The sequence below is a fragment of the Lactuca sativa genome, chromosome 1 (genome assembly GCF_002870075.4).
Source record: "Lactuca sativa cultivar Salinas chromosome 1, Lsat_Salinas_v11, whole genome shotgun sequence".
Taxonomy (NCBI): Eukaryota; Viridiplantae; Streptophyta; class Magnoliopsida; order Asterales; family Asteraceae; genus Lactuca; species Lactuca sativa.
The window spans coordinates 166726089-166752982 of NC_056623.2; the positions used below are offsets into that span (position 1 = coordinate 166726089).

The following is a 26894-nucleotide window of genomic DNA, read 5'->3' on the forward strand; positions in this document are numbered from 1 at the left end:
ACTTTATAGTATTGTAAGTTAATATATATATATATATATATATATATATATATATATATATATATATATATATATATATAAGAGCAAGTCATTTTTATCGTTAGTAGGCCTCATTCACGAAGTTGGTCTATAAGAGGGGTATAAGGTTGTTGCCTATAAAATGACAGCTTAATGGGTGTCCAGTCTCATCCACCACTTCCTTAACTGGTGGAGGGTCGTTAGCCAAACGGGTAGGACAAGGACTATAATTCTCATTAAAAGTATAATGATAAATATAAAGTAACTAAACCTTTTATAAATTTCCAATCTTAGTTACTTTAGGAAAATGTGAATTTGGTGTTATTCCATGAAATTACACTTTGTACCTTACCAAGTCGTTGGTGGAGCGTGTATAGGTAACCAATACACTAACATGGACTAGTAAGAGTGGCAAAGGGTGACTTAATGTTTATCATAGATAGGTGGAGCGCGTGTGGGTAACCGGCACATTGATTAGGTGATAAAGATTAAGGGTACCAAGTAAATTTGCATGGTTATTCACACCTTGTTTGTGATCCTCGACATCCCAGTCACAAACTAGAGAGGTTACAATCGAGATTTAAACATGTCATTGAAAAATTCAAATAATCTCAAAAGAATCTAGGAGTTTCAATCCAATTAAAACCTAATACCTATTTCGTTTTTCATGGTGGAAATTGGTGAATCGTCATTCACATACCTTCAAATATTTTATAGCTTTGATTATGACATCCCTCTTCCAAGTTATAAAGTATTGTGTTGGGTCCTAGCCTTAATATTACATTTGGGTGTCTTATTAAGGATTCTATATCTAATTTAAACTTGTCTTTCTTCTTTTCTGATGTCTTCCAACAATGCTACTTATGGCTCAAATCCTACCGGCTCCTTCTCTCTCATGAACCTTTGTAGGAGAGTCATATTTGATGGTTCAAACTTTAATGATTGGATTAGGAACATCAGGATGGTCACGCGGTATGAGGACAAGGAATATGTCCTCGACAAGGAGCTGAAAGAAATTGATGAGTCAACTGCTACTCCAGAAGAGATCACTGACTTTAGGGCACATGATAGAGATGCTACCAAAGTGGAATGTATCATGTTGGCTAAAATAATAGTTGAACTCCATAAATCCTATGAGGACTTGTACCCTTTTGAGATGCACATGGACTTGATGGACCGCTAACATCAGAGTGCTCGTCAAGAGATGTATGAAATCATCTCTTCCATGATAACAATCCAAATGAAGGATGGTGAATCCATCACGGGCCACATGCAGAAAATGCAAAGGTTTGTGGACCATTTGCTGAAGTTGAATGTGAACTTCCCCGAGGAGTTGGCTATTGACATCATATTGCACTCCTTACCTACTTGTTATGATCAGTTCTGAATGACCTATCATATGAACAAGGAGGAGGTCACACTCAGCAAGCTTCAAGGACTTTTGAAGACCGTCGAAAGTGGTCTCAAAGGTAAATCGGTTGTTGCTACTCCTACTCCTAACATCGCCCCTGTTCTGGCAATCGGGCAAAGTAGAGGGAAGAAGAGGAAGACCCCTTCGAAGGGTACCAAGGGAAAGTCTCTTGATGGCTCCTCTTCAAATGGAACTAAAGGTGGTTCTGTCACTCCTTCTTCGATTCCAAAGGAAGCTCAATGCTACTATTGTCAAGAAAAGGGGCACTGGAAACGAAATTGCCCCAGGTACCTACAATATGTTAAGGATGGGAAGGTCAAACCTATCCATACAGGTATTTACACTATATTGTCTAATAACTCACCACATACTAATCCTTGGGTCCTTGATACAGGTTGTGGTATTCATATATGTTTTGATTTGTAGGGCCTAAGAAGAAGTGAGGATGTGAAGCACGGAAAGATAAACTTGATCAAGGGGAATAGGAAAGCTTCACCTATCACCAAGATTGGAGTTTATTCTTTGTTGCTAAATAGTGGGTTAGTGTTAGATTTGAATAAGTGTTGTTACTCGTCCGAAATGGAGAGAAATATTATTTATTTTCATGGTTTGTACAAACAAGGATTTACTTTTTCATTTGATAATGAATGTGGTGGTATTAATGCTTTTTATAATAATGTTCTTTATTTTAAAGCATTACTAAGAATCACATCCATTTATAGAAATACACAAACATCAATTTTTCACAACGATTTCATTGCAAGGATATTTATAAATAAGACAAATCAAAATTTTATTTTATTCATAATAGCAGCGGAAAACATGTCCTTACAATGCAAAATCAACAGAAAAACTATGTAATCAAATATTCCTAACAATTCTATCATAACTTCCTAAGCTCAAAATCTGATCTTCGAATCCATGCGATCGTAATTCATTTCTTCGTGATCACACTCATCTTGCTCTTCCATCAAGCTTCCTTTATTTTCTTTGATCCTGAAAAACATTCAAATGTAATCTTATCACATTATGTATTAAGAATGAATGAATAAGAACTTTATGGAGTTAGATAGTGGATTTTTACCTGAAGTAGAGCCATACTTCTTGACTCTCCCATCTCTTAGATTCTTCAGGTCCTCTGGGCAGCTTCGTATCCAATGCCCCTTCTCTTGGCAACAGAAACAGGTGGGTTATTCTGGAATGTCCACAGAAGCATGGTTGGTTGAATTACCATACAAATATGCTCCATTACTTTGCCAAATCATTTATGATTCAATAGCAATAAGCATGTAAGTTATGTCAATGAGGGTCGCGTCAAGATCCATCATATAATACTCTCTTTTGAACTTATTATATGATTCAGGGAGTGACTTAAGAACCCAGTCTATAGCCAACTCCTTTGGGAAAGTCGCACCCAACATTATCAACCTATCGATGCGTGATTTCATCCTTAGGACGTGAGCACGCACGGATTTTCCATCGTCATGTTTCATTGCCAACAGGGCTTGAGTGATTTTGAACCTTTCAATTCTTCGGTCTTGTGGGTTTGGCAGAACAACAGGAGGAAGTGAAACCAAGCTAGTCCACAATGCAAGGATCGATCTTTCACCTTCATTGTGTAATAGACTTTCACTTTGAGCAGGAAAACCTATTCCTTGGGATTCGGGAAGACCATGGTTAGATTCAGACATCTACAAAACGGGAGAAAAATCAAGTTAGTTGATTGAGTCCTTAATAAATCACCCAAATGAGATATTAAGGCTAGGACCCAACACAATACTCCACAACTTAGGAGAAGGATGTCGTAACCCAAATTGCAGAACATTTGAAGGTAAGTGAATGATGATTCACTAGTTTTCCACCATGAAAAATGAAAAAGAGATTAGGTTTTAAATGTATTGAAAAACTCCTAGATCCTTTGAGATTCATTGAACTCTTCAGTGGCATGTTTAAATCTCGATACGCCCCTCGATTTGTGACTGGGATGCCGAGGATCACAAAACAGGGTGTCAATAACCATGCAAATATACATGGTGCCCCCAATGTTACAGCCTTCGATGTATCGGTTAACCACACACGCTCCACCGAAATATGACAAACATTGAGTCACCCTTTGGTACCTTTGCTTAGAACCAATTAGTGTGCTGCTTAACCACACACGCTCCACTAACGTCTTCGCAAGGTTACAAAGTGTAATTTCATGGAACTGCATCAATTCAATTTTGCCTAAAGTAACTAAGATTGGGAACTTTGTAAAAACATTTAGTTACTTTATACTACATTATACTTTTAATGGAAAGGGTTTGCCCTATCCTACCCGTTCGGCTAACAACCCTCCACCAATCAAGGAAGCGGTGGGTGAGAGTGGACACCCATTAAACGGACATTTTATAGGCCATAGCTTTATACCCCCCCCCCCCCCCCCTTATAGATCAGCTTCGTGAATGAAACCTAGTTACGGTAAGACTAGCAGTTTAAGTTATACATATATAATATTATACTTTTAATGTTATATATAGTATAAGGGTGTATTTTACTCTTTTAAAATACTAGGTGGTTTAATTTAATAAATTACACTTTTAATTTGATTAAATATAAACCATATGATTATGGATTTATTAACTCTCTTTTAATTATACTTTAAATTACCTTAACAAAACCATAAGGGTGTAATTTGAACTTTTCAAAACTAGGGGTTTTAGAATTTAGACTTTCAAAATTAAACCTTTTAATCAAAAAATTTTAATTCCAAAACTTGAGGGCAAGTTTTGAAACTTTTCAAAACAATTAGGTTTTAATTTTATTTAAAATTTTCGAAAAATTAAACCCTTAAATTTTAAAATTTTAAATATTAAAACATTGATTTAATAATTATCCAAAATTAAACAATTAATTTGAATTATCAAATCTTGTAGGATTATCTATTAAATTAAACAATTAATTTAATCTAATCCCATATCCCCTAAGATTTGAAATTTATGATATGGGATAATTCATAAGATCTTTAATTATCTATTTAAGGAATCAAGGATAATAACAAGATATGGCATTATCCAAATCCCTAAAATTTGGGGATCCTATTTAGGGGACAAGGAAAATTTTGAAATTCTAGGGTTAGACAACCCTAAAATCGAATCTTGGGGCCAAAGAAAAAGGTTTAGGAAACCCTACCAAAAATTTCGAAATCTAGGGTTTAGAAACCCTAATTTCGAAAATCAAGCCTCCAGGGTTTATTAGCCATAAACCCTAATTTTCATATTCATACATTTGTATCAAATCTAATTGAAAACAAAAACTAATGGCTCTGATACCACTGATGGGCTTTATACAAACAATCCTATATGTGCATTCAACCCTAATTGTATCTATGTTCTCACTATTAGACATACAACTTTATGAACACAAAAAGAAACCTGGGATACTCCTATGATTTTTGAAATCCACAAAGGAGAATATAATACAAACCTTTTGTTGTTATATAGCAATAACAACTAGTTCCTTGAATTTCCTTAGCTCTTGAAAGCAAGTACCACAAGTGTAGTTCCTCTAATGGGTCACAAACACACTTTGAGTGAGAGGATGAATATGAGAGAGAGGAGGAAGGTACTAAGATACAAAATTCGGCCCTAGTAGGGTTTTTTCGAGGATTGGTTGAATTCTAGTGCCTTAGGGTGCTATTTATACTTGAGGCTAGCTAGGGTTTCAAGGTGGAAACCCTAATCCCTTAGCTTAGGGCCTAAGCAAGTCCGTGGACTCCATTCCATAAGCCCTTGGACAAAAACTCCTAGATCCTTCTAGGATTTTCTTTCAAGCCTTAATAAAGGTGATCCAATAGCCCAAATTCTCAACTATCAAATAATTACAAAACAGCCCCTGTACTTTTAATTAATTCCTTTAATCTCGAAATTAATTCCTAATTAATTTCTGATTAAATACTAATTAATAATATGATTCCAAATTAATATATTATTCATATAATATATTAACAAATCATATTTATACCCCAATTTATTATTCTTACAATAAACCAGCCTCTCTCCTCAACAATCATCCTATCTAGTCACCAGTGTGAAGGCAACCCAAAAGGACCATGCTCACAATCGGGTCAAGTAAATACTAAAATAGTTATGGAATTAGACACTAATCCAACAAAAGGTTTGTTTGACCTCATACACACGGATGTGTGTGGACCATTCATAAACGCCACATGGGATGCTAACCGCTTCTATGTGACTTTTACTGATGATTACAGTTGATATTGTTATGTCTACTTAATCAAGCATAAGTCAGAAACCTTTGAAAAGTTCAAAGAGTTTAAACAGGAAGTGGAGAATTAGTTGGGTAGGAACATTAAGATGCTCCGATCTGATCGAGGAGGAGAGTATCTTAGTACAGAGTTCCTTGACTATCTTAAGGAATGTGGAATTGTTTCACAATTGACACCTCCCAGAACACCACATCTTAATGGTGTGGCTGAGAGGCACAATCGAACCTAGTTAGACATGGTTTGTTCCACGATGAGTCGATCTTTGTTACCAATCTCGTTTTGGGGGTATGCCTTAGAGACTGCCACCCATATCCTTAATCTAGTCCTTACCAAGAAGGTTGCCAAAACACCTCACGAGATGTGGACTGGGAAGGTTCCCAATTTAGACCACATCAAGATTTGGGTTTGTGAGGCTTTCGTGAGACGTGAGACTCAGGACAAGCTCAAACCTTGTAGTGAGCGGTGTATTTTCATTGGCTACCCGCAGAAATCCTTTGGTTACCTCTTCTAGAGACCCAGTGAGAATGTGGTCTTTGTGGCAAGGAGAGGGGTCTTTTGCAAGAGAGAATTTATAAGCCAAGGAAAAAGTGGGAGGCAAATTGACCTTGAAGATCTTCAAGAGTCAAGTGGTGAAGGAACCTCAATCCCTAGCAATCAACCTGAGGAGGAAACTCTTGTTTAAGAGTCCGTACCTCTGAGGCGTTCCACAAGAGTTAGGAATCCACCTGAGCATTAATATGGTTTTCATATTACTGCGGAAGGTGATGCATTTATCAGTGATAGTATAGTGGTAAATTTGGATGAGCCTAACAACTTTAAGGAAGCCATGGCAGGCCCTGAGTCCGCCAAATTGAAAGAGGCCATGGAAAGCGAGATTCAGTCAATGTATTACAATCAAGTTTGGAACTTGGTTGACAATGTACCTGGTCGTAAGACAGTCGGGTACAAATGGATCTTCAAGAAGAAGACCGACATGGATGGGAATGTATACACTTATAAAGCGTGACTGGTTGCAAAGGGATTTACTCAAACTCCGGGAGTTGACTACGATGATACATTCTCACAAGTAGCAAAGATTAAGTCTATTAGGGTTATGCTAGCGATAGTTGCATTTCATGATTATGAAATATGGCAAATGGATGTCAAAATCGCTTTCCTTAATGGAAAGTTGGTTGAGGATGATTACATGAGTCAGACAGAGGATTTTTTCGATGCAAAACACCCTAGTAGAGTGTGTCAGCTTGAGAAATCCATCTATGGATTGAAATAAGCATCTCGCAGATGGAATCTTTGTTTCGATGAGAAAGTCAAAGAGTTTGGTTTTTCGAGGAGCGAAGATGAGTCCTGTGTATATGTTAAGGCTAGTGGGAGTATAGTTAGCTTTTTGGTACTGTATGTGGATGACATACTACTCATGGGAAATGACATCCCAACTTTGCAGGAGGTTAAGTCCTGGCTTGGGAAGTGTTTTGCTATAAAGGACCTTGGAGAAGCTGCCTACATCCTAGGGATAAGGATATTGAGAGACAGGAGTAAGAGACTAATTGGACTTAGTCAAAGTACCTACTTGGATAAGGTGTTGAAAAGGTTCAGCATGCAGAATTCCAAGAAAGGTGACTTACCAATCCAGAGTAACGCCAAACCGAGTAAGACTCAGAGCCCGAGTACAGAGGAAGAGATAGCTGAGATAAGTCGAGTATCGTATGCTTCTGCTGTAGGCTAGATCATATATGCTATGACTTGTACTCGCCCTGATGTGGCTTTGCTTTGAGCATGGTTAGCAGATATCAAGGGAATCCGGTCAAGGCTCACTGGAATGCAATGAAAAATATTCTTAAGTACCTACATAGGACTAGGGACTGGGTCCTTGCCCTTGGTGGAAGTGATGACTTGGGAGTAGTGGGGTATAGTGATGCTAGCTTCCAGACGGATAGGGATAATTTCCGCTCTCAGTCGGGCTGGGTCTTCACCCTAAATAGAGGAGCAATTACTTGGAAAAGTTCCAAGCAGGAACCAGTAGCTGACTCAACTTGCGAATCAGAGTACATAATAGCAAGTGAGGCGGAAAAGGAGGCTATTTGGCTAAAGAACTTCATTGGATACCTTGGAGTTGTACCAACTATTAAGGAGCCTATGAAGATTTTCTGTGATAATGAGGGCGCAGTTGCCTTGGCTAAGGAACCAAGGGATCACGGTAGATCCAGTCACATCGACAGAAAATACCACTTATTAGAAATCGGATAGAAGAAGGACTCCTCGTGGTAAAGAGGGTATCATCGGATAAGAACCCAATAGATCCCCTCACGAAGGGACTGTGTAGGGTTAAGCATTTGAAACATGCGAGACGCATCGGGCTGAAGGATGATATTAGTTTTACAGATTAGATGGCTATTTCTGAAACTTGTAAAATGTAAATTGACATTTGATGATTAAATAAAAGTTGTTGTTTATTTATAAGTAAGGTGTTGTTATCTTGTGTCAATTATTTACTATTGTTTCAATTTTGCATGTTTTGACTTCCAGAATGATTTATTTATTCAAACTCTCCATAGTCACTCATATGTTGGAAGTAAGTATGAATCAAGACTGTCATGAATTGGGCTTGTAGATTTCTAAAGATGTTAGACATAGCAAAAGTTGCTACAACATGCATGAGTGCTCATAAGTTCTGAGTATTGGATTCAACCCACGCTCACTTGTATCACTTCATGGAATTTATCTTGAGTGATCGTGAGACGGTAATATCATATACGTCTTCAAACCTAGAGATATGAGTTGTTGATTATGAGTTGGTTGTGCATTGATTATACGAAAACGTATCGGTAAATCGATGTTATAAAACGTGCTTTTGTGTATGATTCAACAAGTAGTTAGTACAAGCATATGAGTCGAAGTTTATCTATTCCTTCTAGTCCTTGGAGGATTAAAAGCGATATCTGGGCCCCTCGATGATTTTGTTTTGACCTATGTGTCGGGCCCGGTCAGAACCAAATTGACGTGTTCAGTTTAGTTCTGTGTCAAACAAATCGGAAATCGGGAAACAAACTGATGGATAATAAGTACGACATTATTCCATGTATTTGTCCGACTGATATCCAGAACAGAGGATTATATGATCAGTTATCTTAAATGGCACATCGTCATCTTAGTTCCGCGAGACTTTGAAAGAGCTACGATTGTTGGTCGAATCCTGAAGTCATACCTATAACTATAGTTATTAGACTTATCCAAGTGGGAGACTGTTGGATAAGGTGTCTAAGTTCATAACTATATTTAGTATGTACTTGACCCGGCTTGGCATGGTCCATTTGGGTTGCATGGCATCTCAACAATTGGATAGAAAAAAATGAGAAATGACACTTACCGTTTGTTAATATATTATAAGTTCTAATATATTAATATGAAATCATATTATTTAATTAGTATTGATCAAGAATTAATTTGGAATTAATTTTGTGATCAAAAGGAGACTAATTAAATATATGGGAATTGATTTGTAAATCATTCATTCTTATATAGTGGGCTTATGGTTCATGATTCACTAGATTAGGCTAGGACCCATTGGGTGCTCCATGGATGCTCCATGGAGATTAAAACCCTCGGATCATGGAGGAAATGAAAAGCCATGCATATTAGGGTTTACATGGTGTAACCCTACATGTGACACACTATATAAAAACCTTATGGTAAGCAAAACCAGCCACTAAGACAAGAACAAGGAGGGCTAACTGATTTTGAGTGAAAGTGTTCTTCTCTCGAGTTATTCCAAGAGTTGTGGTGTTGTGTGAAACATTTGAGGCATCACATTTGGGGTGCTAGGCTCACAAGGTCTTAAGGAATCCAAGCTACAAGAAAGGTATGTCATTCTACTAGTTTTTATATTACAAGTACCCCATGCCATGCTAGTTAGGATGAGAACCTTGGAAAAATCAAATTTGCATGAATATTAGAGAAAACATAGATCCAAGGTTTCTAGGGTTGCATGTACACCATAGGAGTGTTAGAATGCTAAAAACCCTTCAACCTTCTCACTGTCTCGTGAAAACTACGGCTCCCCGCAGTATCACAACAATCTCTCGCTAACTAGTGAATACTACGGCTTCCCGCAGTATCATGACACTCTCTCGCTGAATAGTGAGTACCACGGTTCCCCGCAGTATCACATCACTCTCCCGCTATCCAGTGAATACTACGGCTCCCCACAGTATCACGACACCCTCTCGCTGAATAGTGAACACTACGGTTCCCCGCAATATCACGATACTCTCTTGCTGAATAGTGAATACTACGGCTCCACGCAGTATCACATCACTCTCCCGCTATCCAATGAATACTACGGCTCCCCGTAGTATCACGACACTCTCTCCCACTGAGTCATGGTTGCTACGGCTCCCCGTAGTCTTACAACCTTCTCTCACTCACTGACTCACCATGGGCTCACTCCATGGTTTCTCCTGATAATCCCAAACGATTACTCCCATCCGAATCCACTTGCTCTCTTATCATCCCATAATCTCATCGTCAAGTCATCACTACACTGAGTTCACCAACTCATGCTCCGTAACTCAACATAGATAGGTGCTTACACCCATCCAACTTATGCACCACCACTCCTGATGTAAGTTTTCGTAGGCAAGGCACTAGTCCCAACATAGATACACCCTTAAACAGTTCCACTCCGGCGATAATTAACTAATGGGTTCCCATTGGAACAAAAATCACTCGGGTACCTCGGTAAACCGTCACAGCATCTCACGATGTCTTGCCTCAACCACTGATCTTCCATTCACGCAACTTGGAACCTCAAAATATTCTCATCTCACAAATTGAAACATGGGGGAATCATCAACGTCTGAAAACACGTTGACGAAAATCCAAAGCTCCACCCTCAACTGATCACCACCTATATGAAACGACTCATACCGAGTCTGAAATTGGTTGACAAATCAACTTCTACCCCTCTTGGAGTATAGGTCACAATCTATACCTATACCCGTAAATCTCAGCTATTGCACCCTGAACTCAACGACCCAACCGCCTTGAACTCAACCTTTTCAAACCCGAAAAATCCCTGGTCACACTAAATTCTCTAACCAAAGGGAACCTGTCGTGGATTCACTCATCGTTTCTTAAGCACATACACATACATCATCTCGCCTTGCACCTAGCCTCATCCACCAATAACCCAGGTTTCTTGTGTCCGCCTTATAGATCTCCATAACCAATTCTCTAACCGCACTTGAACAGATCGCTGATCCTCTCAATAGAATACCCAGTTCTCCCCCACTTAGGGTTCGAACCATCACCAATTAGCATACCAACAATCTACTCCATAAATTGTTTCACCAGGTATATCACACTTGACTCTTGGAACATACCACATAATCACTTAATGATCTTCCCGATGGAAACCAAGCAACCCCAAATATCCCATAACTCAGACAAAAAATCTCAGAATCCTCCCAACGTGACTGCCTTAAGTCATCTCGAAACCTCAGACCGATATACCGTCGGATACCCCAACTGTTCCGAATTAGTCCTGACTCTCGGTCTGGAAATAATGCACTATCACGTACCTTGTCTCTAAATCCTCGACCAGCCTCCCATCACGGGAATCATCATAAAAGCAAGAGACCTCACTCGCACAGTCGATACACAATGTAGTAGGGCTGGCAATTCTCGACACGAAACGCAACACGACCCGCAACACGACACAAAATAAATGGGTTTGGGTTGAGTTTTTCAACCCGTTAACCCGCTAACCCGCCAACCCGCCAACACGTTTATTAAACGGGTCATATATGGGTTTCTCAAAAAATAAACGGGTTGACCCATCAACCCGTTTATATTCTTAATAAAAAAATTATTTTATTTTTAAATGTATTTATGTATCAAGTATTAATATTTAATAAGTATTATATAATATATACCATTGATTCATAGACCATTTGACTGTTTTGACATTTTGACTCGTGGTGGATGGTCTAAGGTCGTAAGTCGTGACCTATAAGTCTAAGTCTGTAACATGTTTCTATGAATGTTTTTAATTTTCATTTGGATGTTTAAGACCTAAATGTATAAAATTCGGACCCATGCACCAAAATCTGACCCACGAACCCGCCAACCTGTAAACCTGTATAAATAAATGGGTTGGCGGGTCATATATGGATTTATGTTCCAAACCCGCCAACCCGTGACCTGTATATTTAAATGGGTTGTGTTTGGGTTGGAATATTTTGACCTGCCAACCCACGACACGCCAACCCGAACACGACACGATTGCCAGGCCTACAATGTAGACAATGAGGGCCACTACCCCGATATACTCATCTTGATCGCCTGGAACTGCTGCTAAAATTATGCCTCCCTCAATAAGGCACCTCCTTTTTTTCTTCCATCTTAGTCACACTAATGACTCTCTCATGGTATAAAAATACCTCACAACAAACATACTAACCAAATACTCTAGTGAAAAAGGTTGCAACCCTATGCTACCCCACGAGGTTTACCTCCAAACTTTGAAACCGAAAGCTCGTTATCTCTTTTGCTTCTCCCAGGATACGGGGACAACACAACTCTTGTCATAGAAGGTGAAGTTTTGTCTATCGGTCGATTGCTTAACTCAGACCACGATCCTCCAATAAGCATCATCTCTACTCATCCCTAAGTCTTGCGACTCCAGCTGGCATCTCACCAATAAAATCTCTCGGAAACTATCTCGATCTCCCTCTCAAGGTATGCTCCATTGAAACTCGCTCGACATGGCCCTCTGGCCCCACACTCTATCATATCTGATCTCAGTCTAATCAATCACAATAGGATAACTGATAAAACCAGAAGCACTAGCCGCCACAAATCATGGTAATCGAACCATGTGATCACCTCTCAATCTGCTATGAACCATGGTACTCGAACCATGTTCTCACCTCTCCATCTGCTACTTAGAACCTCTAAAATTCTCCTTGTTTCGAGTACGGGTCCTCTGCTTTCAGTAGTATGGGCCCATACTACCTGCCACATCTACCCATACCTTCCAGACGGATCGTCCCATATTTCCTAAGTAGCTGCTCAACATTCTCGATCACCAATCTCGTAAAACCTAGTCGCTCCCCGGCGAATAATCTCCTCTATCAGGGTACTCATCTGACTATGGTCACTCCCTAGGCTCTTCCTAGGTTCTCTCACTTCTCTGTCATCAACTGCTGAAGAACACCTTATGATGCCAACCATCTACCTCCTGAATATCGTCATATTCACTTAGTAGCTGACTCCCATCATCAAGAGTTCCACAAAGCACGAAGCAAGCAGCATTCAGGCATCGAATAATCTCCACCAACACGTAAAACCACTCTAGGTTACAACTCCACTTGCTCTACTCACACTCAAAAGGTATCGCTGAACTCAAGCAACCCTACCCCCCGTGGGTATCTAACTACTCCCTCAGTAGGCTCCTCCAATGCTCATCTAGGTATCTCTCCTAGATTACTCCTCTACTCAAATTTCTCTCTAAAAGATTCCTGTTGGATACTCTTACTCCGCATATACTCAAAGCACATCACAGATAGCAAAATTCCTAGGCTTAGGCATCACAAATCAGGTAACTCTAACCCTATAATATGAAATACCTAGCCTATCTTCTAGCATGCATCACTAATATCTCAATAATAACTCATAACACAAATAAGTAAGGGTATTTTGGGAAATCACCGTTCGGGCTCTGGCTAATTGTACACACTACTCCTTCTCGTTTTTCTCTTAGAAACTCTTGCTCGTTTTAGAAAAATAATTTCTTTTGAAATTTTTTCTCAAATCCTTAGTTTGAGTCCAGATATAACCGAAGGTGCATCCGAATCCCTCAAACCAAGGCTATGATACCAACTTGTAACATCGTAAATTTCCAAACAAAATTTTCATTTGAAATCACATAATTCTCATAACACATTTCACAAAAATCTCGTTTATTTAATTTACAAAACGCAACTCCATAATTGTTTGATTAATAATCCATGATCCTCAATACATAACCCTTTCTCTAGTGTGTACAATCAAGCCGATGCCTTCCTGCAATCCTGAGAAAAACCTGAAACACATATCACATAAGACGGTAAGCACAAAGCCTAGTGAGTTCCCCCAAATACCACACATATCTCAATAGCCACTCGTGGCTATAACTCAATAAGACCCTCCTACTAATGTGTCTCAGTGGGACCCTCCGGTTCTAACTCAGTAAGCTCAGAATTATACACAACGTAAATCACATAGACATAAAGCGGGATATCACAATACTCAATATAAACACACAAGACCCTCCGGTCACACCAGAATTACCACTCTAGGTAAAGTATAGTGAGAAGACTCACCTCGGATGATGAACAACCCCTATAAACGTTGTTGCTACGCACCAGCCTCTATCTCTGAGCCAAACCCATAATTAACCCAATTAGGAACTATGTCCAAACTCTCACTCATTAGGTCTAAAGGTAGTCCACTAACAACACCATCAATAATCTAAACCCCATTGGGCCCACCAAGGCCCAATAATAAATGGGCTCTACCGAGGCCCAACTCTCAAATCTAAATGGCAAGCCCAACTTAAGGGCCCAAAGCACACACACACACACACACACACACATATATATATATATATATATATATATATATATTCCTCTGGTCCAAAACTTTATTGCAACTAGCCCAACACTCAAGGCCTAAAATGAGACTTAGCCCAAAAGTCCACAGCGAGGTTACGCGGGGCGTACCTCCCTTGGTACGCTCAACGTACTCATCAATCTAGATTGGCCATCGGGGACACTTGGTCAGTACGCGGGGCGTACTAGGATTACGCTCAACCTACGTTCCAGTTTCACTCTTTCGACTCATTTGGTCTTAATCAGTTAAGACCTTGGCTCATATCACAAATCTGGACTGCCTAATAGCTCTTACTCCATAAAGTTAGTGACTTTAAGCCTTTGCATGGCTAATAAGGCCACCAACACACAAAATTCTCACTCTTCTATCACAAAATGCTCATATCTCATGCATGGCTTGATTACAAAGTCCAAGTCTTGATTATTATGACACTACACCACTAAACACACTTTGATCATAGTCTATGGAGCTCAATATCTCATAAAGTCTCCAACTTTTGGGACAAACCCCTAAAATACTCTACTAAGATGCACAAATCAAAAGAGTGAGAAAGATTGAAGCTTTATACCTCTGTATGAAGCCCCCAACATAGATATGCTTAGATCCAAGGGCCTGGAATCTCACTCCTTCTTCTCTAAAGCTTCTTCTCCACTCCAAGAACACACAAAAACACTCAAAGGCTCTCAAATGCACCCACAAGCTCTATGAACGAAGGTTTAAGGTTTAAGAGGGTTTGCAATCTGAGGATGGTGGCCAGGAATGAGGCCATCTCATTATTTATATAGGGCACCCCTCAACTAGGGTTTTTCATTTTGTGCCTAGTACGCCCAACGTACCCTCTGGCATGCCTAACGTACCCTCTGATATGCCCAGCGTACTAGGTGGCTCCGCTTAAAAGTCACGCACATGAGTACGCTAAACATACACACACGTATGCCCAACATACTCAACTGCCACCTTTCAAAATATAGGGACTTATCCTGCCCAAAACTTCAAACTTCCATAGCTTCGTCGATATAACTGTTGGATTAATGTCTAAGTCCATAACTATAATTCGTAAGACTTGACCCGACCCGGAATGGTCCATTTGGGTAAAGTTATGAGTTACATGGTGTAACCCTAATAGCCACCATATAAAAGAATCCCATGGCTCAAGAAATTGTGAACTAGTGTGTGAATATGAGGGCTTGACGATTTCAAGAAGTGTTTCTTTTTCTCTCAAGTCATTCCATGTGCATTTGGTGTTGTGCGAACCATTTGAGGTGTCACACTTGGGGCACTAGGCACTCAAGCTTAATGAAGACAAGCTACATCAAACAAAGGTATGTATTCTATCCATTTGATTACCCAAGCATCAAGTATTGTATGCTAGATAGGGTAATACCTTGGAAAGTTCATATTTGCATGTATAATAGAGAAAACATAGATCCAAGGTATTTAGGATTGCATGTACACTTAGGAGTGTTAGAATGCTCAAAACCCAACAATAAATACGTTTCCAATAAACCTCATATCCACGAAAAGGTGACTAGATGCCCTACGCTCCTAGCAACTTGTCGCAACCCCGAGGCTTCCTCATGCCCAGGTTGCAGCCCACGAACCCTAATCACGGACGATCTGAAACAGGATGTTACAATTATTCATTCTAAATAATCTTCTATCAAAAATTCGTTTTTGACGCTCATTGTCTCTAAATTGACTAACCCGAATTTGTAGGCGTTACATTGTACCCTATACTAGGGGATATTATAATATACTCTTTTAATGAATAAAAGAATTTATTCTATTGTTGTATTGTTGTATGTCCAATGTGTGCTTATTATTGTGATCCATGATGTTGTCTCACCGCCTGACGTTTCCGCTGCCTGTTAGGGGCGTGACAATCTGTAAATAAACTCAAAAGAAACACATCAAAAGATGTAACTCCCAAAACATGGTCCCAAAATTTTTGTTTTTAATAATAGATAAAATAGTGATTCTAATAACATCCAACCATTTCAAATAAAAACCAATGTATTAATTGTCATAAAGTCAGAGTAAAACAGCTAGTACAAAATCCAATGGTGTGTCCGATACAGTCATTCCGAGCTCTTCCCTTTGGAACCAGAAGTACCTGAAACATAAACTGAAAACCATTAGCACAAAGCTTAGTGAGTTCTCCTAAAATACCACATACCAATCATACAATAAACAAATAGTGGGCCCTGCCCATTATCGGGCCCCGTCCGACATCGAGTTGAGCTTGGTAAAACGGGCTCCGCCCAACATATAATAACATATATCAAAATAAACACATACACATGTAAACATCCATCGGGCCCCGCCCGACATTGGGCCTTGACTCGGAAAACATATAAACACAACACATGCAAGAGTCACAGAGACAACTAGCATACTAACAACATAATCTAAACATGGGCCGGCCTTGGTGCCTTCGACCCGCTAAACCTGGTAAGGAAACTCACCTCGAATGCATAAAGATAATTGGATAAATCCCGGCCTCGAAAATCAGCTCTATTCAACCCTTAAATAGTAACAATCCCTTAGATACCGATCAATATTTCAAAAACCCCCACAAGGTCAAACTTGGTCAAAGTCAAAGTCAAAGTCAACGTTCCGAGTTGACTCAACTCGTCGAGTTTCCTCATTAATCACCAGAATCGCGAAAAGTCGGTCCAACTCGCCGAGTTCACCCATGAACTCGTCGAGTTTCCCCCTTTGTCCAGCAAAATCGGGAAAGTCGTTCCAATTCGGCGAGTTTAACTATGAACTCGTCGAGTTCTTCAGGAAACACACCTCTTAATCCAATAAGTCAACATTCTTGAAACTAAGAGGTCCACCACTTAGATCTGGACTAAAATATCGAATAGAAGGGTAAAGTTTTTAACTTCACCCTTAAGAACCATCCCAATGGGTAAAGAACCCAAACCCTTAGCTTAGAAGTTTAAGGCTTAATCAGTAAGCACTTATTCATTAAGACAAAGCTCCATAATACATATCTTGTCCTTAAGTCTACTCACACTCGTAAAGATTCCAACCTTACTCTCAAGTATGCATGGAAGAGGCTCAAATGATCAAAAGAAGCAATAAAATGGACTTAATGCATGCATGGAGCTCTTAAGACCATACATTTGACACCTTTATGCCAAAAGAGCTCAAGAGGACCATAGATCTGGAAAGATAGCATTTGGGACGACCTTCAATCTTACCAATCACCCAAATGTGGCTAAAAGCCTCAAAACTAACCCAAAAAGAGATCCAAACAAATATGGAGCAATGTTAGAACTTTATACCAGAAATATGTTGGAAATGAAGCAAAAAATCAAGATCTTGAAGGATCTAACTTGAATCACCTCCTTGCACCAAGCTTCTCCTTCTTCTAATGGCTTCAAATACACCAAAATACACTCTCAAAGGGCTTACAACACTCAAAATGGCTTTAGGGTTTCGAGATTAGGGTTAGGGACTTTGGAGGCTGGAAATGAGGCCAACACTTGGGACTTATGGTGTTTAAATAGGGTGTAAAACCCTAAAATTAGGGTTTCCTCCAGAGCGGTCAACTCGCCGAGTTGAGGCTCCTCAACTCATCGAGTTGCCTCATAAAATCCTGCGGCCAAAACAACTTCAACACGTCGAGTTGGGGCTTCCAACTTGATGAGCTCTTCAGGAAAAATGAAATACTTTGAATTAAAATATTACCAGAAATAAGGCGTTACAAAATGTAAATTAATTATCTTTATTTAGGGCCAACTATCAGACCACTACAGAGCACCACGGTCTTATTGAGTAGGTTGTAAGGTTTAGATGGAAGAAATTTTCACCTAATAATAAATAAAGGTTAATGATAACATGTCCCCTTACTAGTATGTTATAGAAAAATGGTAAAATAACATTTACACCATAGAAACATCAAGCACAATCATACATTCGGCCGACCATAAATGCCTAATCCTTGATCATGTAATCGTTTGAGGGATCATACAAAATATAGGTATATTGTGCGTCCTACAGTACAGAAATATCCCCGTCATCCAAATATATACATATAAGATGTCAAACTTGTAGAGAACATAATTTTGTTGAAATATTTTTGCATAATAACCCATTATTTTCACCTTGAAGGCATACATAAACTCTTTGTGGTTCTTCGGCGGGTAGGGTGTAGATGTTCCTCGGTTTTATCAAAGATAATGGACATATGTTTGTAGATGTAATATCATACTTCTATGCCTAAAACGGTACTTGCGCCACAAAAAATTTGCATTTCATAAATTGTTAATTCAATATAAACTTAAAAGTATAATTAAATTGGTAGATTACTTAATACATATTGCATTGGTCTATATTATACACAAGCGCAAGCTGCAGGTAAAAAATTTCATTATCTCTTAGAAACACCCGACTTTAGAAATGTGTGGCAAAAAATGAGTCACAAAATACTCCATGAACTGCAAAGTCGTTACAAGGCGTAATGCTCTCTAGTAAAAGGAGAGTTGATGGTCGCCCAATAGAAATAATAATTCCACCACACCGGACTGTTGATTGGTCACTGCCTCCTTACAAAAAGAAGTCAAAACAGTAACAAGTGGCTTTCCATACATGTCGATACATCAGCCCACCTACTACACCAAGGCGTCCTAAAAATGCCGCTCATTCTAAGATAGACTTGAGTCTAGCCATAATGTCTCGAACCAAGTTTAGTTTACAAATTGTAGCGAGCACAACGTCATATACATTTTCATGTTGCACACTACTAAAAATCAGTATCCTGTTCCAGATAACAAAAAATGTTATATACAAGTTCTTTGTGTTCCAGAAAGGATGTTTATGTTTCGAAAACGGTTTTCTTGCTCTCTACAAGTTCTAATTGTTCATAATACAAATCTTATGTTTATGTTTCGAAAACAATTTTCTTGCTCTCTATAAGTTCTAATTGTTCATAATACAAATCTTACTCGCACAAAAGGCATAAATAGAAACAATTACTTCAAGGAAACATTCTCATCAATAAATGCACAACATTGTGGACTTGTTCTACATGTTTTTGGAAGATATATTCATACTCTAGGCCGATGTTGCAAAACTCGCTATTTGGTACTCATTTGGTCGACTGGAGAGTAGCGAGTACTCAGCCTAGGTGGAGAGTATTTAGATATGATATTTATAGATATATGAAAATTCATATATTTATTAATATTCATAACAAAGTATGTCAAATATAAAAAAAAGATACATGTTCGAATGTTAAACTAGTTTTAAAATGTAAACATTTAATCATGATAGTCATAAAGATGAGAATGAGAGTGATGGTGTATAAAATTCGTTTATCTGGTATCTTACTTTAATTTTACGGTTAGTATGTTTGATAAAGTATAAAATATACATATCAATCTAGAAAGTTCTTGATTTTTTCCCTTTTTAAGTCAATAGTGACCATTTGACCGAGTTGGACTGAGTAGGTCGAGTTTGACCAAGTTGGTCCAAGTTTGACCGAGTGGGTCCGAGTTGGACCGATCTTAACTGAATTTCGTGTTATTTGGCCGAGTTGACTTAACTTGCGTCAATAAGAGGGTAAGTCCGAGTACTCGTCCAAGTTGCCTGAGTTTTGTAACACTAATCTAAACTACATTTTACTCAATAATATGCTTAAAATAACTTATTATAAAGATAATTTATAAACAATACTTCTAGCTCTTCACCATCGACATACATTTTCTTTAAAAAATCAATACTCCAAAATATTCGAAATGTCCAAAATGGAGGTTATTAGGAGTTCGAAATACGAATCTAACCTAAAATGTCTGGAATATTATGTACATGGATACCACTACAGATGAGCGCATGACCCGAAGAGCTGGTCCAAAAATTAATCGAAACCGACTCTAGACCAACTTGGAAGTACCTATAACCGGGCCAGTTCCCGGTTCCAATGTTTAGCGTTTTTTTTGGTTTTCTGGTAACAACAGGACCATACTCGAAAATCTTAAATAAAAGTGGACCGGGTCGTTATATGAAAAGTCTTTTTTTAATCGATGGGAAGGTATGTGCCGACTCATTCCTACTGTATTATGTTTTTTCACACATCCCTCTATTATGTTTTTTCACACATCCCCACCTTACTATTGTTCGTTTTTTGCTCATTCCATCCCCTTTTGTTAGCGACCGACAACAACACCAACAAAAAAGAAACCTAACAATATCTACTCATTCTTACTCTCAAATCTCATCTATTGTTGACATTTTTCACTTAAACCCTCTTAAATTCAAAAAAACAAATTTGTGTAGTGCATTTTCAATGAAAATTGTAAATTGGATTGTTTCATTCATAGAAAACACTTAAAGCTCATAAAAAAGATAAAAATTGCTTTTAATAAAAAAAGACAATTTTTTAATAAATAGTGTACTTTTTATAAATATTAGGTATAAAACCCATGTATTACACGTGTTAATTAATAAAATATTAAAATATAAATAATATGTATTTTTTAAAATAAAATTTGAAATAGGGAATGAAGAAACATACTAATTTCAATTTAGTATAATATTTATTATATTTGATACTTTACATATATAACTATAAGTATTATGTGCCTTTTTAATTTTAAAAATTAAAAAAAAAACCATAAATTTACATGTGGATATTATTTATTTAAAAATTATTACAAAATGACAAGTGTCAAAACTCATTAGAAATTGACATGTGACAAAATTATCTTCATTTATTATACTACTAATAGAAGTAGATTGCATTTTTTATTTATAAAAGTGTAGTTTTTATAATTAAAAGTGTTTTTAAAAAAATACATTTTTTTATAAATAATGTAGTTCTTTATAAAAAACTTTGATGTTTTTATATACAACACATTTTTTTTTAAAATAATGCATTTTTATTGTGTTTTAAATGTTAATAATGTTTGTATTTCATTGGTAGATATTTCATTTACACGTGCTTTAAGTAGCGTTTCGCATCAATCGGTTTCTGTGTGATAGAAGAGATCCTAATGTTATTTGAAAACTTCAAATCAAAAACGGAGATTTGTCGGCTTCATCAAAGCCATTAGCACAAACTATTATGCGATAAATTTCAGATGTTGACCAACATCTAATAACGTGTTAAACAAAAGTATAACTTTATCATATGATCCCGAGTTAAAATACGACAAATATTGAGGTTCAATAAATTTTTTTTAAATGATTTCATCTGTTTTGCCATATTGTTGGACCCCCAATTTAAGTCCACCTTTTTGTCTCATGTCATCAAAAAAAAAAATGATCGACGACACGATAACATACGAAAATGAATTGTCAGATTCGACCATAAGATTGCGGGCGATGTCTACGATGTAGGAAGTTGGGAAAAGAATGAAAAATTTATTTAAAACCTATGAAGAAAAATATGTAAATATAGGTTAGTCTCAAAAAGTAAAAAAATCATAAGTTGTGACGTGGATAACGATTTTTTGGACGTTTCTTAACGAGACAAAGAGACACCTCGGTGACAATGAAAACCGAGTTGGGAATATATTTAAATGAACTTAAATTGACTTTCGATAAACATTTCAACATTATAGATTGGTGGAAAAAAAACACATTGCGTTTCTCCATCGTTGCTCATACGACGAACGATAAATTTAATACTTAATTTTGTTTTCTTTTAGTTAAGTTAAAATTATTAAACTTATAATTTTATAATCGTTTGTTATTATATATTTGACACCATAATTCATTAACAATCTGGTTAATTAGACGGACACCCGACCAAAAATGATTCCGAAAAACTCTAATAATTCCGAACTCATTAGGTCATTCTGCAATTCTATATTGTATTATTTTATTTAAAATTTAAATTGACATTTAGGTTAATTTAATCAGTATCCTTTAATAATTTCGTCGGATTGACATATTGACATATATAAATAATAATTATTTCTAATTAGATAAATTATTCATAATAATACTTCCATTTGGAATATTTATAAATTTGGTTCATTTAATGGCTATTCAAAGATTAGATTTTGAACCTGCTTCATGCCTCCTTTTTCTCCGGACATGACCCCACAAATTTAATCCAATCCAATTTACAAAGCCTTTCGCGTCCGCCCCTTTCTCTCTCTCCTCTTCGCGGACGCCAGACATAAATTTCAATTGAATTTAATCGACCAAAGTCGACGTCGTGGACTAACCGGCAACCGGTTCAATCAGTCACCACCGTCTCTCACCTAAACCATCTAACCTATTCCCTTTTTACCGACAGCACCCGTCCCCACTCTCCACTAACTTTCCACATCTCATTTCACTTGCATTTGCATTTCATCCTCATTTCATTTTTTATACGTTACACACACATAATCTGCTTCTAATTCTATCTCTACCCTTTCGTTTTCTCTCTCTACAATTTACTCACTCTCACCTTTCTCTCTCTACCTTCGCTTTCGTTGTTATTTAGATTATATACATATATTATATGTATATTTGTGGATATATATATCATAGGTTGTATCGACATCTTATGTATCTATCTGAATCAATCGTTTTCGAGTAAAAATGGAGTTGGAGGTAGCGATTCGCTTCCAGTTTTCGTCGCCATTATCTTCGATCTTAGTATAAGTTTTTCACTTTTTATACTCCCGTTTGGATCTGCGTGAAGATCTGCCGTTAGAGCTGGTTTACAAAGCTCGCCAAGGAATTTTATTGGTAAGTTTTTCCGATCCGCGTTTTAATGGATATATGTTTGTGATTCTGAGTTTGTTATCTTTCTTCTCCTTTTGATTATCTGGTAGTTTTATCGATTAGTATGTAGTTTTTGAATGTTTGACTTGAATCTAGCGATTGAAGATGCGATTTTTTTGGTAGTTGTTATAGGATTTTCATCGCAGTTAGATATGTAATTGGATGCTAAGATTCATAGATCATTTCTCATCGATTCCAATTTTTTTTCCTTACTTTTTGCCTTTCATACGATACTAAATCTTTGTGTCTATTACCTAATTGATCAATTAATTTAAAAAAAAAATTACATGTAGATCAACAAGAAACATTGATTAGGGAACATAGTTATAAAAGATTGAATAAAGCTCTTGAAGTGATCAAGCTGATGTAATCTTTGTCTTGAACGACACTCGAATAATATTAAAATGATGTTTAGAACCTAGAGACCGAACTATAGTAATTATTCATAATTGTAATTGACTTTATTTGAATATGTCTGGAAGAACTCTTCAAATATATCTATATTCCATGATAAATTGTTAAATTAATTCCAAAACTAATTCAGGACATTACTAAAAGACAAAAAACGTATGAATTTCAGAGCTAAAAATGAAGGGATGATTTATAAACTTGTTCTCCCCAATCCACAGTTACTTTTTTCTTATTTATCATTGGGCATTGAGATTGGTGTTTAGCCTGTTATATTCTTTTGATCATATTACATGAGCATAAAACTTTTTTGGCTAACATATTTGTTGAGTTATGAATCTACTCTTTCTTCATTACATCTGATTTGTGTTTCTTTCTTGATATGCAGAGGTTCCTTTATAGAATGTGTAGTGGTCCTGAACCTAACAAATCTGCTTCATCATCATCATCCACCACATCAAATTCTAACAAAATGGTCATGAGTCCACTAACTGTGGAGACCGAAGATTCTTTTTCAAGCTTACTCGAATATGCAGCTAACAATGACTATGAAGCCTTCAAACGCTCAATTGAAAACGACCCATCAGCAATCGATGAAGTCGGAATGTGGTACGTCCGCAAAAAAGGATCAAAACAAATCGTCTTAGAACACCGAACTCCATTAATGGTCGCCTCCACTTATGGCAGCATTAACGTCTTGAAATTAATCATCTCACAACCCAAAGTCGATGTCAACTTCGCCTGTGGGCCCGACAAGTTCACCGCCCTCCACTGTGCCACCTCTGGCGGCTCCCCTGCCGCCATCGAGGCCGTCAAGTTACTTTTATCGGTCGGTGCTGACCCGAATCTTGAAGATGTTAATGGACATCGACCTGTTGATGTCATCGTTGTCCCCCCGAAGTTATCCGGTGTGAAAGCTTCCATTGAAGGACTTTTAATGAACAATGGTTTGACTTTGAGTTTGACCATGAACATGACCGGATCTTGGTCTCCAACAATGTCGTCATCGCCGGAAAACGGTTCCGGTTCTTGTTCTCCGGTGATGTCAAAATTTGAAAACGAAATTCCGGTGAACTCGGAGAAAAAGGAATACCCGATTGACCCGTCTTTACCCGACATTAAAAACAGCATTTACTCAACCGATGAATTTCGTATGTTTTCTTTCAAAGTTCGACCGTGTTCACGCGCCTATTCCCATGACTGGACGGAATGTCCGTTTGTCCATCCTGGAGAAAACGCCCGCAGGCGGGACCCACGCAAGTACCATTACAGCTGTGTCCCGTGTCCCGATTTTAGAAAAGGCGCGTGTAGACGCGGTGACATGTGCGAATACGCGCACGGCGTATTCGAATGTTGGCTTCATCCCGCGCAATACCGGACACGGTTATGTAAAGACGGAACAAGTTGTGCGAGACGCGTTTGCTTTTTTGCTCATATGCCGGAGGAGCTCCGGCCGCTTTATGTCTCCACTGGGTCTGCAGTCCCGTCACCGCGGTCAGCTGCCGCCGGAGCTACTGTTATGGACATGGCGGCCGCCTTGAACCTCCTCCCGGGTTCGCCGTCTTCTATGTCGATGTCGATGTCACCCACCGGAAACAGCCCGTGGCCTCAGCCGAATGTGCCGACACTCCATCTTCCGGGAAGCAATCTGCAGTCGAGCCGCTTGAGATCGTCACTTTCCGCTAGGGACATACCGCCGGAGGATTTAAGCTTGTTGCGTGATTTTGATTCTCAATTGCTGAATGAGTTTGCGTGTTTTTCTCAATCGCGGAGCTCTCGTTCGAGAACAGCACTTGCTCCGGCGAATCTTGAAGATCTTTTCTCGTCGGAGATTGGTTCTTCTCCGCGATACTCCGACCAGGTGGCGGCGGGTGGTGGTGGTGGTGGTGGTGTGTTTTCGCCTTCACACAAATCCACGGTTCTCAACAGCGTGCTTTCTCCGATCAATACGAACAGTTTATTGCATTCTTCTTTCGGGGTGTCATCGCCTGGAAGAATGTCGCCGAGAAGCATGGATCATTCTCCGATGGCGGCTGCCGCCAGGCTCTCAGCCTTTAACCACCGCGAACAGCTACGCAGTCTCAGCTCACGTGACTTCACCGGAACGGGATCTCCGGTGGGTCACAATACATCATCTTCTTGGTCGAAATGGGGGTCTCCCACCGGAAAAGTTGACTGGTCTGTGAACGGGGAGGAGTTTGGGAAACTGAAAAGGTCGTCTTCTTTTGAGCTGAAGAACAATGGCGGCGGTGGAGGAGGAGGAGGAGGAGGCGGCACGGATGAGCCGGATTTGTCATGGGTTCAATCGCTAGTGAAGGAATCACCACCTGAGATGATGAAAAACAAGGCGGCGGCACCACCACCGACTGGCGGTGGTGCGGCGGCACCACCATCCGGTGAGGATCATTCAGTATTAGGAGCTTGGCTTGAGCAGATGCAACTTGATCAGCTCGTAGCTTAAAAGCAAAAAGAGATGGATTAAAAATTCATTGATCACTTAGAAATGTTGACATATATATATTTAAAAAAAAAGTATATATTCTTTTGAGGCGTCGTTCATGAAGTGTTTTGGGGTGAAATTTTTATATATTCTTTTGGGGTGGACGGACGGAAGGAAGGAAGGAAAGAAAAAGAAAAAGAAAGAGAAAGAACCATCATCATCAACATGAACATCAACTTTTGAAAAGCTTCTTGTTTGTTCTCTAATGGCGGAAAGAAAAGACAGGGAAGAATGAGGAAGAAATGAAAGGCCTATATATAAGTTATTGGGTATTTGTTTCTGTTTCCCTTTCTCCCTGTTATTTCATAATTCTAGTGATACATTTGTTTACTACAATTTTTATATGTTGAAACAATTTCAATTTTATTAATGTTGTTTCGTTTTGGTTTAAAAACCAAGCAAGTACTACTTACTAATTGGGGGTGTATTTTGTGCTGCTTGATTTCTCAATGGTGGTTACAAATACTCTGCCTTTTGTTATGTAAAACATATAGCTATTATTTTATTTCGTTTTTTACATTCATATTCATATGCTTATTTGATTTCAAGTGTTGAAAACAAACATAAGGAACCTATGTATGGAAGATAATCTAATTTGTAGATGGGTTTATTTATTATTATTTTTTTATGCCTTCAGTATAATTTAGTTTTTGAAAAATGAACTAAGATAAAAATAATAAAGCAAACCAATGTGGAAAATAAATGAATTAAATATTTATAGTAAGTTTAAAATGGTTAAAGAATGATTAAAAGCTCAATCATAATATTAGGAAAAAAATTTGGACTATGACTAAAATGACAAATTCTTGGTCGATAGAATCTAAAATAATTAAGAGAATCTGAATTACCTCCGGATAAAAACTTGTTTGGTTAACAGAATGATTTTGTTGAATGATTGAAAATGTCTATTT

General features: G+C 38.1%; 1 protein-coding gene across 1 annotated transcript; it reads left to right on the top strand.

Moving 5' to 3' along the window:
- Positions 1 to 22699: 22699 nt before the first annotated feature.
- On the top strand, positions 22700 to 26506 carry LOC111890897 (zinc finger CCCH domain-containing protein 24). Its single transcript, XM_023886966.3, has 2 exons — positions 22700 to 23039; positions 23872 to 26506. Exon 2 carries the CDS (start codon positions 23887 to 23889, stop codon positions 25942 to 25944), a length of 2058 nt encoding a protein of 685 aa, XP_023742734.2. The 5' UTR covers positions 22700 to 23039; positions 23872 to 23886; the 3' UTR covers positions 25945 to 26506.
- Positions 26507 to 26894: the final 388 nt, after the last annotated feature.

Excerpts from the sequence above, each read along its gene's own strand:
- LOC111890897 (XM_023886966.3), top strand. The coding sequence starts at position 23,887 with ATGTGTAGTGGTCCTGAACCTAACAAATCTGCTTCATCATCATCATCC.